General features: G+C 42.3%; 1 protein-coding gene across 1 annotated transcript in view; it reads right to left on the bottom strand.

Moving 5' to 3' along the window:
• golga1 (golgin A1) overlaps window positions 1–16,260 on the bottom strand; it is a 298,924-nt gene that overhangs the window by 70,174 nt on the left and 212,490 nt on the right. The window contains exon 20 of the mRNA XM_034169655.1: window positions 9,089–9,247. Coding sequence (XP_034025546.1) covers window positions 9,089–9,247 — 159 coding nt within the window. The remainder of the gene's footprint in view (window positions 1–9,088; window positions 9,248–16,260) is intronic.

Here is a 16,260-nt window from a genome sequence, read left to right as displayed (position 1 = left end):
CTACCGCCAGAGGGACCCGACACTGACTTGACAGATCTACTGCCAGAGGGACCCGACACTGACTTGACAGATCTACCGCCAGAGGGACCCGACACTGACTTGACAGATCTACCGCCAGAGGGACCCGACACTGACTTGACAGATCTACCGCCAGAGGGACCCGACACTGGCTTGACAGATCAACCGCCAGAGGGACCCGACACTGACTTGACAGATCAACCACCAGAGGGACCCGACACTGGCTTGACAGATCAACCGCCAGAGGGCCCCGACACTGACTTGACAGATCAACCGCCAGAGGGACCTGAGACTGACTTGACAGATCTACCGCCAGAGGGACCTGAGACTGACTTGACAGATCTACCCCCAGAGGGACCTGAGACTGCCTTGACAGATGTACCACAGGCAGGAACTGAGACTGCCTTGACAGATCTACCACCAGAGGGACCTGACACTGACTTGACAGATCTACCACTAGAGGGCCCTTAGACTGACTTGACAGATCTACCCCAGAGGGCCCTTAGACTGACTTGGCAGATCCACCACCAGAGGGACCTGACACTGACTTGGCAGATCCACCACCAGAGGGACCTGACACTGACTTGGCAGATAAACCACCAGAGGGACCCGACACTGCCTTGACAGATCTACTATCAGAGAGACCTGACACTGCCTTGACAGATCTACCACCAGTGGGACCTTAGACTGACTTGACAGATCTACCACCAGAGGGACCTGACACTGACTTGAGAGATCTACCACCAGAGGGACCTGAGACTGACTTGACAGATCTACCACCAGTGGGACCAGAGACTGACTTGACAGATCTACCGCCAGAGGGACCCGACACTGACTTGACAGATCTACCACCAGAGTGACCCGGCACTGACTTGACAGATCTACCACTAGAGGGACCTGACACTGACTTGACAGATCTACCACCAGAGGGACCTACCACCAGAGGGACCCGACACTGACTTGACAGATCTACCCTCAGAGGGACCCAACACTGACTTGACAGATCTACACCCAGAGTGACCCGACACTGACTTGACAGATCTACCTACCAGCGAGAAGCCTGCATCCACAATTCAACAACCTCCTAAGTTTGCATTAAGCAAAAGTCACAAAATTTCTTCAAAGACAGCTCAAGATCTGGGAAATAAAGTTGCCAAAAGGAGGCTTTCCTGACCATAGCACAGGATGGCCAACTGTCACCAACCCCCACCACTAACAGGATTTAAGACGGTCTAAAGTGCAGACCTCACGGAGCAGTGAATCCCCTTATCAGCCAAGAAACCAGATGTTGCCAGCTCCTTTCTCATCTAAAAAAAACAGACCACAGAAAGGTCTACTTTCCCCAAAGTCCAAAAATTGTGATTTTACTGCAAAATCCATACAAGACGATACAACAGAAGGATTACTCTCAACTTGGGAATAACACTGTAGTTTGTCTGGTTCAAATTGATGCAGGATTGATGGATATAATATTTTACGATGAAATCCAAAACCCAGTCCATGAACCAAGAGTGACCCCTGTTGGACAAATTGGGAAGGGCATGCAACTAACTTGTACAGTATTATAGAATTGTGACCATGTTTAAAAAGTTGTATTTTGGTTGTTGTAACAAAAAAAACAAAAAGAGAAAGAAAATAACCTGTGATCATTTAATCTCACCCATGGAGTTTATGTATATCCACACTTTTGCTCTGATCACAGATTGTAGATTTACTAGAGTATTGCAATACAGGACTTCCTTGGTTTGTAAGCGGGAATTTTAAGAATAACAGATGCTGATTTATTATAAAACTAGACAAAAAAATGAAGAAGAAAATTACAGTGCCCAGAATTCTTGGGGGTGGAGCTTTTAACACTTTAAAAGCATGCGCCCCCGGGGAATCGCTCTCTTCTATTATGCAACACTCTTACTCTCTTCTTTTCATCCACCGACTCTCGCCTTTTCTTTTCTTGGGTCTCGAGACGCTGCCTTGCCGTCCAAATTTTTATGACACTTTGTCTGCAACCACGTGTTGTGTAAATGTATTTCTTGTTTGTGTGCACCAACAAGAAATTACTTTTTCCTTTTTTCTACAAATAACTTTTGCTCAGCTTTTGTAAAGTTAAACACACAAGCACATTTAACTTCCTTTTGCGATTTTTCAAATTAAAACCTTTTTCTTCTTGAGCTCCAAATTCATCTCGCAAACATTTTTCTTACAAAGTCAACTATTTTTATATCGAGTTTTGTGATTTGATCCGGCTTCCAAAGACAACGAAAGACGAATTTTTGTTTTGGCGAATAGAAAATAAAGACACTCAAGCCTTTATTCTGACGATCCCAGACTACAAGCGCTGCAGAGATAAAACATCCAGGTCAGCCGAATCACACAGTGATTTGAACCGCCTAACAAGAGTCACAGCCTAACAACGGAAAGCGTTCCCGATAACCAACGAAACCGGGTGTGGTGACCGGCAGAGTCTCTTTGTCAAGGTCCCTTAAGCAGCTGTGTGATGGATGGATCATCGGCCGCAATGAGACGATTCCCAGCACCTGACCTGGCGTATGATCGGGTACCCTGGGAGATACTGTGGGAGATGCTGCCCAAGTATGGAGTGAGGGGGTCCCTTCTCAGGGCCATCCAATCTCTGTACTCGCAAAGTGAGAGCTGTGTTCAGGTGCTCAGCAGTAAGTCGGACTCGTTTCCGGTGGAGGATGGCCTACCTTGTCACCAATTCTGTTCGTGATGTTCATGGACAGGATATCGAGGCGTAGTCAGGAGAGGAGGGTTACCAGTTTGGTGGGCTCAGGGTCTCATCACTTCTTTTTGCAGATGATGTGGTCCTGTTGGCTTCATCAGCTGTGACCTCCAACACGCAATGAATCGGTTCACAGCCGAGTGTGAGGCGGCTGGGATGAGGATCAGCACCTCTAAATCTGAGGCCATGGTTCTCAGCACGGAAACCGATGGATTACCTACTCCGTGTAGGGAATACGGGGTCTTGTTCACAAGTGAGGGGACAATGGAGCGCGAGATTGGCTGCAAAATCAGTGCAGCAGAGGTGGTATTGCATTTGATTTACCGTACTGTTGTGACGAAAAGGGAGCTGAGCCAAAAGGCGAAGCTCTCAATGTACTGGTCAATCTTCATTCCTACTCTCACCTATGGTCATGATAGTTGGGTCATGACTGAAAGAAGTAGATCGCGGGTACAAGCGGCCAAAATGGGTGTCCTTAGAAGGGTGGCTGGTGTCTCCCTTAGAGATAGGGTGAGAAGTTTTTTCATCCTAACCACTGTCCGAAAACCGTCCTCTACAGCCAGCGTTTCTGGGCTGATGCTCATGGGCATGCTAGCCAACCCAGCACTAAAAGCATCTGGAGTGCCCATAACATCTATCTCCACTGACCTGAGAAGCTGTTCTAACTCTCTAAGAGAGCCACCCTATCTTCCAGAATCACGCAGGATTTACGTAAAGTGCAATGTAGTGTACTTTGTGTACCAGAAAATTCAAGAGTATAGCCAAGCAAGCACGAGCTAACTACTAATGAATATGCTAACCACTCGTAAGGCTCACACAGGAGTAAATTAGTGATGTAAAAGTTACACTGAAAAACTAACAAAAGTATTAGACTGATAGGAACAGTAGTAAAAAAAAACCAAAAAAAAACCCCTAACAGTAAATCACTCCTACGAATGGGATTTTCTGTTCTTCATACTCAAACAATTTGATTTACGCAAAAATTTTATTGAATGGGTCAGACTGCTATACCATAATCCGATGGCGGCCATTATTACAAATGGCAAATGTTCTCCATACTTTGTGCTGGGAAGAGGGATTGAGCAAGGATGTCCCCTGTTGCCATTGCTGTTTGCGACTGCAACTGAGCTGCTAGCAGAAGCCATTAGAACTCATCCTGATATTTATGGAATATCAATTAATCAAAAGCAGTACAGGTGTATGCGGATGATGTTTTATTGTTTATTCCAAAACCAGAAATAGCCGTTACCTCAGTACTTAATGTTATTAATCAATTTAGTGAATTCTCCGGATATAAAAGAAATTTTAATAAATCAGAGGCAATTCCATTGAGCCAAGTGCATCACACTTTATCCCCTGGGCTGTTACCTTTCAGATGGGCTACACAAGGCTTTGTAGATTTGGGTACTTATACAACCCCTGGCAAAAATTATGGAATCACCGGCCTCGGAGGATGTTCATTCAATTGTTTAATTTTGTAGAAAAAAAGCAGATCACAGACATGACACAAAACTAAAGTCATTTCAAGTGGCAACTTTCTGGCTTTAAGAAACACTATAAGAAATCAGGAAAAAAAAAAATTGTGGCAGTCAGTAATGGTTACTTTTTTAGACCAAGCAGAGGGAAAAAAATATGGAATCACTCAATTCTGAGGAAAAAATGATGGAATCATGAAAACAAAAGAACGCTCCAACACATCACTAGTATTTTCTTGCACCACCTCTGGCTTTTATAACAGCTTGCAGTCTCTGAGGCATGGACTTAATGAGTAACAAACAGTACTCTTCATCAATCTGGCTCCAACTTTCTCTGATTGCTGTTGCCAGATCAGCTTTGCAGGTTGGAGCCTTGTCATGGACCATTTTCTTCAACTTCCACCAAAGATTTTCAATTGGATTAAGATCCGGACTATTTGCAGGCCATGACATTGACCCTATGTGTCTTTTTGCAAGGAATATTTTCACAGTTTTTGCTGTATGGCAAGATGCATTATCATCCTGAAAAATGATTTCATCATCCCCAAACATCCTTTCAATTGATGGGATAAGAAAAGTGTCCAAAATATCAATGTAAACTTGTGCATTTACTGATGATGTAATGACAGCCATCTCCCCAGTGCCTTTACCTGACATGCAGCCCCATATCATCAATGACTGTGGAAATTTACATGTTCTCTTCAGGCAGTCATCTTTATAAATCTCATTGGAACGGCACCAAACAAAAGTTCCAGCATCATCACCTTGCCCAATGCAGATTCAAGATTCATCACTGAATATGACTTTCATCCAGTCATCCACAGTCCACGACTGCTTTTCCTTAGCCCACTGTAACCTTGTTTTTTTCTGTTTAAGTGTTAATGATGGCTTTCGTTTAGCTTTTCTGTATGTAAATCCCATTTCCTTTAGGCGGTTTCTTACAGTTCGGTCACAGACGTTGACTCCAGTTTCCTCCCATTCGTTCCTCATTTGTTTTGTTGTGCATTTTTCAATTTTTGAGACATATTGCTTTAAGTTTTCTGTCTTGACGCTTTGATGTCTTCCTTGGTCTACCAGTGTGTTTGCCTTTAACAACCTTCCCATGTTGTTTGTATTTGGTCCAGAGTTTAGACACAGCTGACTGTGAACAACCAACATCTTTTGCAACATTGAGTGATGATTTACCCTCTTTTAAGAGTTTGATAATCCTCTCCTTTGTTTCAACTGACATCTCTCGTGTTGGAGCCATGATTCATGTCAGTCCACTTGGTGCAATAGCTCTCCAAGGTGTGATCACTCCTTTTTAGATGCAGACTAACGAGCAGATCTGATTTGACGCAGGTGTTAGTTTTGGGGATGAAAATTTAACGGGTGATTCCATAATTTATTCCTCAGAATTGAGTGATTCCATATTTTTTCCCTCTGGTCTAAAAAAGTAACAGTTACTGACTGCCACAATTATTTTTCCTGATTTCTTATAGTATTTCCTGCAAATGTGGGCTCAAGATCTTGGAGCAGAGATGGATGAAGCTACAGGGACTGGTTTATGGGAATGTGTAGTTCAGGATATTACACTGTCTTCAGGTATCACCTCACATTTGACAGAAAATGGACCCTAAAAAGTCAGATGTGTGTGTGTGTGTTAAGTGTAGTAAGGATGTTGGCAGTTATATACACACATGATATGGAGCTGTGGCCTTATTCAGGGTTTCTGGGTAAAAGTCAAATCAAGTTTTCAGTGAGGACATGAGCCTGGATCTGGTATGTCTTCTTCTAGGAATGACACACACACACACAAATCAAAGGGACTTACAGAAGAGAATTGCTGTACATGTTAACATACGCTACATGCAACAGCATATTGTTAAAATGGATCTTAAATAAACCGCCAACACTGTCAGATTGGCATAAGAATATATTCAACATGTTGCCCGTGGAATACCTGACATACTGGGTTAAAGGTAAAACTGGCATGTTTTATGATATATGGACCCCGCTCTTTATGTGGGATCCAGGATAGCAAATATATTCTGGAAAACACTTCCCAAACCACAGAAAGATGACTGAATTTGTACAGGAGCCTTGGCTGTCTGTAATTTATCTTTTCCTGTTTCTCTCTTTTTTGTATGCTTTTGAGAGTATTAAATGTACTTTTTTGCCTCTTTTTTTGAATACCACTATATCTGTAAGATAAGACTGTGCTGTGGGGTTTGTTTGAAGTTGTGTGTGTGGGGGGGGTCACATAAATGGAAAAGAGGAAAAAAAAAAACAAAAGACTAATCTGTGACATGATGAAGATCTGAATAACAATAAAGATATGTTAAAAAAAAAAAGAAGGACAAGTCAACAAAACACAAAATCACACTGATGCAAATAATCCATGATTCACCCGCCTGTGAAACGTGCTGATGAAAATCTTTAGGTTCGGAGACGCCTGTCGCACACTCACGTCTGCCCAGCAACAACTGGGGGGGACAGAATACCTCCACAAAATGAGTCCTTTTAATCAATCAATCAATTTTTTTATATAGCGCCAAATCACAACAAACAGTTGCCCCAAGGCGCTTTATATTGTAAGGCAAGGCCATACAATAATTATGTAAAACCCCAACGGTCAAAACGACCCCCTGTGAGCAAGCACTTGGCTACAGTGGGAAGGAAAAACTCCCTTTTAACAGGAAGAAACCTCCAGCAGAACCAGGCTCAGGGAGGGGCAGTCTTCTGCTGGGACTGGTTGGGGCTGAGGGAGAGAACCAGGAAAAAGACATGCTGTGGAGGGGAGCAGAGATCGATCACTAATGATTAAATGCAGAGTGGTGCATACAGAGCAAAAAGAGAAAGAAACAGTGCATCATGGGAACCCCCCAGCAGTCTACGTCTATAGCAGCATAACTAAGGGATGGTTCAGGGTCACCTGATCCAGCCCTAACTATAAGCTTTAGCAAAAAGGAAAGTTTTAAGCCTAATCTTAAAAGTAGAGAGGGTGTCTGTCTCCCTGATCTGAATTGGGAGCTGGTTCCACAGGAGAGGAGCCTGAAAGGTGAAGGCTCTGCCTCCCATTCTACTCTTACAAACCCTAGGAACTACAAGTAAGCCTGCAGTCTGAGAGCGAAGCGCTCTATTGGGGTGATATGGTACTACGAGGTCCCTAAGATAAAATGGGACCTGATTATTCAAAACCTTATAAGTAAGAAAAAGAATTTTAAATTCTATTCTAGAATTAACAGGAAGCCAATGAAGAGAGGCCAATATGGGTGAGATATGCTCTCTCCTTCTAGTCCCCGTCAGTACTCTAGCTGCAGCATTTTGAATTAACTGAAGGCTTTTTAGGGAACTTTTAGGACAACCTGATAATAATGAATTACAACAGTCCAGCCTAGAGGAAATAAATGCATGAATTAGTTTTTCAGCATCACTCTGAGACAAGACCTTTCTGATTTTAGAGATATTGCGTAAATGCAAAAAAGCAGTCCTACATATTTGTTTAATATGCGCTTTGAATGACATATCCTGATCAAAAATGACTCCAAGATTTCTCACAGTATTACTAGAGGTCAGGGTAATGCCATCCAGAGTAAGGATCTGGTTAGACACCATGTTTCTAAGATTTGTGGGGCCAAGTACAATAACTTCAGTTTAAAAGCAGGAAATTAGAGGTCATCCATGTCTTTATGTCTGTAAGACAATCCTGCAGTTTAGCTAATTGGTGTGTGTCCTCTGGCTTCATGGATAGATAAAGCTGGGTATCATCTGCGTAACAATGAAAATTTAAGCAATACCGTCTAATAATACTGCCTAAGGGAAGCATGTATAAAGTGAATAAAATTGGTCCTAGCACAGAACCTTGTGGAACTCCATAATTAACTTTAGTCTGTGAAGAAGATTCCCCATTTACATGAACAAATTGTAATCTATTAGACAAATATGATTCAAACCACCGCAGCGCAGTGCCTTTAATACCTATGGCATGCTCTAATCTCTGTAATAAAATTTTATGGTCAACAGTATCAAAAGCAGCACTGAGGTCTAACAGAACAAGCACAGAGATGAGTCCACTGTCCGAGGCCATAAGAAGATCATTTGTAACCTTCACTAATGCTGTTTCTGTACTATGATGAATTCTAAAACCTGACTGAAACTCTTCAAATAGACCATTCCTCTGCAGATGATCAGTTAGCTGTTTTACAACTACCCTTTCAAGAATTTTTGAGAGAAAAGGAAGGTTGGAGATTGGCCTATAATTAGCTAAGATAGCTGGGTCAAGTGATGGCTTTTTAAGTAATGGTTTAATTACTGCCACCTTAAAAGCCTGTGGTACATAGCCAATTAACAAAGATAGATTGATCATATTTAAGATCGAAGCATTAAATAATGGTAGGACTTCCTTGAGCAGCCTGGTAGGAATGGGGTCTAATAAACATGTTGATGGTTTGGATGAAGTAAGTAATGAAAATAACTCAGACTTTATTTTTAGTCCAAAAATAAAAGAAAAATGTCTCTCTGTCTGTCTGTCTCACACACACACACACACACACACACACACACACACACACACACACACACACACACACACACACACACACACACACACACACACACACACACACACACACACACACACACACACACACACACACTAATTGTAAGTTTACCGGTTACAGCAGCATTTTTGTTTTGTTTTTGTTTTTTCTGTGTACAGAGCAGCAAACTTTAAAATGGATGAAAATAAGACTTTGTTTCATTGAGAGACTTGAAGCAGATGCAAGCAGCCCTCAGTGACCCTCAGTGAGATCTTCTCCAGCCCCTTCACACAGGAACTCAAAGAACATGCATGATGGAGCAAAAACCAACACACCCTGTTCTTGTCGTTGAGCTGCAGCTCCAGCTCTCTGTTGACCTTCTGAACGTGGTGGAGGTCGTCCACGGTCACGCTGCCGTTCTGGTCCTCTTCGCACACCGCAGGGCAGTGAAGCTGCTCAGTCAGCATCTCCACCTCAACCTCCAGGTAAGAGATCTAAAGAAAACACAAGAGTGTCAGCTGAACCCTCAGATTCATTTCTTCTGGAAATCACTTTCCTCCACGTCTGACCTGAAAACAAACAACCAACGTGCAAATGTTATGTTCAAGTAAAGTCAGAATAAACCCAAATATGCAGGCAGAAATCAGACGGGAGTTGAGGTGAAAAAACCAGGGCCTGCTTTCGTGAATCACTCATCTTGGTTAGTCAACTAAACTCACTTAGTTGACTAATTTTTGTTGATGTTAGTCACTGTACAAAGCACTGAGTTACCCAACTTCAGGTTTTAGCCTGGTGCAGAGGAGCCTGATCGTATTTTAGTCGACAACACTTCAGTGTCTTAACTCAAAAAACTGCAGCTACCACGTACCACCATGTGATGGAGCACTCAGCCCCACGTCGCTCGCATTCCTCTGCAGTAGACGACCGTCATCGTGTTTGTGACAGTTCTCACATGAGCTACCGGGCGTCACTGTTACGCTGAGCAGTGCTGTGTGCACAAAAACACTTGCCGAAGTGTTGAAGAAGAACTGCTAGGCTAAGTGCTAAGCACGCCGTTCTGCAGTTCATAAATGTTAATAAAGCCAGTTGATATAACAACGGCTGGATAGTCCATGACAACGAGCAACCCATAAGTAAATAAAACTTAATAGGGTTTTTAAAAAGGAGCAGTTTGCACCATGGGCCATGCTTAAGATCCATAGTCTGTAACTGTGGAATGGTTCATAGAAGGTGGTGATACAACATGTTTCAGTAGGCCACTGAGGTTTTTAAGGGGAAGATATACTGTCCAAACAGACAAAAATTATGTTTGTTTTAGCCAAAGTTTCCTTTGGGTGGAAAATTCCGGCCCTTTTTAGGGTAGAGGTTAAAAGTGTCAAAACAGTGACATAGTCAAAATGTGGATTTTGACCTTTGAAAATCTTTGTGCACCCTCAGTAAGCCTCATTAATCTTATGGTATATGAATGTATGGATGGAGTTCTCCCATTCAGTGTTATATTTTTTAAGGCTAACTGAGGGCACCACCTGTAGGTGGCACTTCAAGTCACAATGTTTGGCATTTCTGGCCTCCAGCAGAACCAGGCATCCCTGAGCCTGGTTCTGCTGGAGGTTTCTTCCTGTTAAAAGGGAGTTTTTCCTTCCCACTGTAGCCAAGTGCTTGCTCACAGGGGGTCGTTTTGACCGTTGGGGTTTACATAATTATTGTATGGCCTTGCCTTACAATATAAAGCGCCTTGGGGCAACTGTTTGTTGTGATTTGGCGCTATATAAAAAAATTGATTGATTGATTGATTTTGGGCTACATTTGAGACCTTCCCAGGGCCTGCGCCCTGAATAAGCCTTGCTCATTTATACCTATTTGGATCCACTGGGACCAGAATCTTTCCAAATTTGCATAAATGGTGATGGGTTAGTTAGGGCGCTTTTGCATAGGATTTCAGTGAAACTTGTTTCATTATGTTCCTCTGTATCTCTGCTATTCAGGATAAAGATATCAGGAAGGTATTTTGCCTCATTAACCCTCATTGTGGGTTAAGGAGGCAAAAAGCACACGCCAGAACCTGAATCTGGCATAAACACAAATATATTCAGCTGTATCAAAGTGTGTGCAGACATGGATCCACGCACGTTCCGTTTGTCCATCACACTGAACGTGGAACTGAGCTTGGAACCAAACTCCTCCCTGGCAGGGCTGGATCCAGAGTGAAAATCTGACAGATGCATTTTTACCCAAAGATAAAATAAAAATCGTATGCGTCTTGTTATTCAATAATCTTCATTCTTTTATTTGTGTGCAACATACACTGTCACACTTCTTTTAATATATATTTATTATACTTCATGGACCATAGTGAACACTTCTTATTTGTATAAATATGATGTCCTAAAAATAACACTACAACAAAAATTGACTGTAAACAGTATCAAATTTATTGCCAAAATCTTTCAATTATACCTGAATCTATACATTTTTTTTCATTTGATAAAATCAATAAAAATATGACTGCATATATTCTTAATAATAATATATTGAGATACAGACAGTTCACAGAAGACATTTTCCATTGATACCAATCAAAATTAGAAACAGTCCAGCAGGTAACAATATTCATCAAGTCCAGGACTAAATATACTAAAACAGATACATCACAGTTGTACACATACCACAATTTGATATGTGTACAACTGTGATGTATCTGTTTTAGTATATTTAGATTTTGTTGTGATTTGGCACTTTATAATCAATCAACTCAATCAATCAACTTTTTTCTTATATAGCGCCAAATCACAACAAACAGTTGCCCCAAGGCGCTCCATATTGTAAGGCAAGGCCATACAATAATTATGAAAAACCCCAACGGTCAAAACGACCCCCTATGAGCAAGCACTTGGCAACAGTGGGAAGGAAAAACTCCCTTTTAACAGGAAGAAACCTCCAGCAGAACCAGGCTCAGGGAGGGGCAGTCTTCTGCTGAGACTGGTTGGGGCTGAGGGAAAAAAACAGGAAAAAGACATGCTGTGAAGGGGGGCAGAGATCGATCACTAATGATTAAATACAGAGTGATGCATACGGAGCAAAAGAGAAAGAAACAGTGCATCATGGGAACCCCCCCCACAATCTACGTCTAAAGCAGCATAACCAAGGGATGGTCCAGGGTCACCTGATCCAGCCCTAACTATAAGCTTTAGCGAAAAGGAAAGTTTTAAGCCTAATCTTAAAAGTAGAGAGGGTGTCTGTCTCCCTGATCTGAATTGGGAGCTGGTTCCACAGGAGAGGAGCCTGAAAGCTGAAGGCTCTGCCTCCCATTCTACTCTTACAAACCCTAGGAACTACAAGTAAGCCGATTAAATTGAAATTGAATTGAAACTGAACATTTTATTGAGTCTTAAAGTAAATAAATATGAAATTGGTCGCTGCATCCTTAAACTTTGTACATAATAAACTCTACAAGGTGAATCCTTGATCTCTGGACATAAATAGGAATAAACAAAATCTGTAGTTTTTGTCAAAACCATTTCTTTTCAGAAATTACTGGCATAAATGTGTTTCCATATATCTGAGCTGAGCTCTTACAGCTGCTGTGCTGAACTTCAGGATGTAATTTATAAAGAAATACAGCACGTTTCATTTTGGGAGGAAAAAAACGTTTTAGTCGATTGTAGTTTCTTGTCTGTATTACAACGTTTGTAAGAGGTGTCATTTTATTTAAAGCTGCAATTCATTTTGAAGTTATTAATTCCGAGCGGACTCAGAAACAGCGAAACAGAGGACGATTCTCGTTTCTTGACTGCAACAAGACAAGAGTCCCAGTTAGTGACTTTAATCCACACAAAAGTGACTCATGGTATTTTAATGGCTTTGAGAGGGTTAAGAAGTGGACTTGCTGTTTCTGAAGAGCAGTGAATCAAAGAACCAACGAGCTTAGTGGATCGAAGCACTGCTTCAATGGTTCACGTCTTCAAAGTGGAGTAGCGCTGCAGAAACAGTTGATTACTGACCCGCTGCAGACCAAACCCTGAATAGCCGACTTTATTTGTACATCCATATGACTCTGAAACTCGGAACAATCCATATAATTTACCTACTATAGGTTGACATGAAAACCATCGAGAAGCTGTGTTCACCGCGGGGACACGTTCAACACTATGCAAATGCATCGGTCCAAACCGGTCTGGATCCGGGCCTGCCTGGCCACGCCCCATTTAAATATTCAATTTCATGTAAATAGGCCCTTTGAGCAGAGATTCCCCACAACGTCACATCAGACAACATGAACACAGAAAGGAAATGATACCAAAGGATGACTGGAAATGACACACAGGGACAGTTTATTCAGCACACTGTTAAACGGATTCATCATGAACCTGGATAAATGTTCATGAGAGCTACAGAGCGCGAGTGTGTGTGTGTGTGTGTGTGAGGCTGATGCACAACAATGTGCACACACTGACGTTAAAAAGGTGAGGTGCACCTCCGCTGATCATTCACAATTTCCACACACGTTTACTGACATCCTGAACACAGGAAGTCTGTTAAGAAGCTCTGCAGCTCACCATCAAACAGAAAACAAATATAAAAACATATCTGAATGTACACATGCACAAACGTGCCCGCTCTGGTTTTCATGCGGAACAATTACACAAATAAATTATTTAAACACAACCCCCCCCCCCCCCCCCCCACCGTGCAGCCTCCAGCGTTCATTTGCACATCACATATGATTTGAACATTGATGGAGTGAAAATGTTTCCTATTATAACAGAAACAGATTCATCATGTGATGGCGCCTTCAAAGCAACATGTGTGCAGTCAGCAGCTCCGGTTACATTTAGGAAACCAGCTCTGGAATGCCCCTGGTGCCAGGAAGCCCAGCGTGGTCAGCACCTGTGTGGGCACAGACGACCCCTGGCTCCTCGCCGTGTTGCGCTCTGGGCTGAACGCAGTTCTGCACTCAGCTCCAGGAACAGTGGCCTTGGTAAGCAAAATCAATTTCAGAGCCAATTATCCTCATTTGCAAGTAAATCCTCGTGTTCCCTGAATACATGCTCACGTTGGATTGCACCATTTGTAAGGTCCTCTAACACCACTAACGCAGCCAGTGTTAGCGCCATTTATCACTGCGCGTGTTTTTATATCCACCCATATAACTGCAAACACGTGGGTGTGTTAATGTTCATCAGTGTGTCTCTGATGTTCCTCATCACTCTGATGACTTCATGTTTTCACACGATTAACGGTTCCCAGCATCACCTCTACGTGTCCACAGGGGAACAATGGCTGTAGAAACATGTTTACGCCAGCCTGGATTTTTGCGTGAAGCACATTTCCACGCTCATGTCACTTTTGATACATCTGCATGTGGACGTGGAGACGGACAGACGCCAGGTTTTTGTGCATAAACACACTTTGTACATGAAATCCCACATAGACATTATACAAGCAGACACCTCATGGACTGCAGACGTTCAGGGTCATCCACCATCTTGGATGGGTCCCTGTTGTGCCTCAGTACATTTACTGTATTTGTACTGAGGAAGGTGAATCAACAACTACAATAATCTGGAACTCCCCAAATTTTTACCCGATTTTCCCACGGTTTGGTTAGTTAGAAACAGCAGAGATTCAGTTACGATACAGGATGCTGTCACACATTAAAAATACGTCCCTTCATGCTGAAAGACTTTGTCCTGTGCTCCTTAACAAAGACACATGGTATATAGATAAATGTATAAATTAATTCATTTTATAATTTAGTAAAGAAACAAGTTTGGATTGTTCAATTTAATTTATTTCTCGCTCTCTCTCACACACACACACACACACAGACACACACACGGGACATCACTTTAACTTCCTCTGCTTCTCTCACCAGGTTTTGTTACGACGATGAAAAGTTAGAAATGGGGTCAGGAGCTCAGAGTCGAGCCACTGCTCCTTCACATCGAAAGGAGCCAGCTGATGTGACTCGGACATCTCTTCCGGACGCCTCACTGGAGAGGTGTTCTGGGCACATCCCATTGGGAGGAGGCCCCGGGGAAGACCCAGGACATGCCTTTTACTGCATTAATGAAAATGAGTTGTGATACTAGTTGGATGGAAACGCAGCTAATGAGAGAGAGGACCAGTTCCTGCTGGAATAACGCTAAATGTAAGTACCGTTTGTTACCTTGACATAATGTTACAAATGGTAAAATAACCAAAATTATTCTTCAATCTTCCTTATGAAAGGTAATCCGATGCCATCTGGTTTCTATACTGCACCGGCTACTGCAGCTGTAAGCAGCACAAAATACCAACAAATCTGCTCACTGTCCATTGAGCCCCGTTGACTCTGGTGCTATTGTGAAGAGACCCATCCAATATGGCGGTGACACTGGATAACGTTGCAGCAGGTCATGAGGCGTCTACATATATAATGTCTATGAGGCCCCAGGTCTTGCTTGTAAAAGAGATCTCGATCTCACTGGGACTGACCTGGTTAAATAAAGGTTAAATTGAAGTGAGAGGGGAAGTGTTGGCTTTTTAAATACTTAAAGGACACTGGACTCATCCAGAGGATTTAGTACTGCTATAACAGACTGATGCAGAAGGTGGCAGCAATGCAACAATAAGGGTGCCGGCTGCCGTTAAACACCACAGAAGAAGAGAGGGTACATTTGGTTTATGTCACAAGAGCGTGTTTTGAGGTCAGAGTGCATGTCTGCATTCACAAAATGCCTCAAGAAACCACAAAAAGTGCATAAAAGTACTTACTTTACTCATTTGTTGTCAGTCTGGGTAAATAGTTGGACTAATCTCATTTCCTCAGCTCGCGAGAGAAAAACAAATGTGTTTTCAACATGGCAAGTGGTCAGAGTCACCTCCGACCACCAGCCTGCTCCGGCACAATATCAACTGCATAACAAATAATTGGTAGATTCTTAACCCATCCCACGTGCAATCACTGATCTAAATTAAATGCTTTTGAGAATGTGACATTAACATTAGCGGTTAGGTATGCTTAGCAGGCTCAATGCTGTAACATGGAAAGCTAATTCTGTTTTGCAGTACATGCTTTGCACTAGGGATGAGTGAGTACACCACAATCTGTATCTGTTCAACCATCCAAATGATCTGTATCTGTACTCGGGTGGGCGGGGCCTAAACCAGAAGTGGGCATGGTTTAACCGGACATGGGTGGGGCTTAAATCAGTACATTATTTTCAGTCTGAAATTGATCTGGATTAATCACAAGTTGCTATATTTATTGTTTATTTGCAAACTATTTACAGAACAGCCTCAAAACTGAGATTCAAATCAATGTTTTTGATCACAAAAGTAAGAGAACTATTTACAGAACAAGTTTTTATGAACTCAGAACATGAATATTCTTAAGTGTATGAATAAATATTTACAGAACAGCCTCAGAATTGAAAATAGTGTTGGCTGTTAATGTGTCTTCATGTAAATCAGCTATTTTATTTATTTATTCTCTGAAAATGACGGGTTGTTGTGTGTTTGGAGG

This window comes from Thalassophryne amazonica, chromosome 5, assembly GCF_902500255.1.
Source record: "Thalassophryne amazonica chromosome 5, fThaAma1.1, whole genome shotgun sequence".
In the NCBI taxonomy this organism is placed as follows: Eukaryota; Metazoa; Chordata; class Actinopteri; order Batrachoidiformes; family Batrachoididae; genus Thalassophryne; species Thalassophryne amazonica.
The sequence above is the reverse complement of the archived record's forward strand: the minus strand, read 5'-3'. Positions and strand labels throughout refer to the sequence as shown.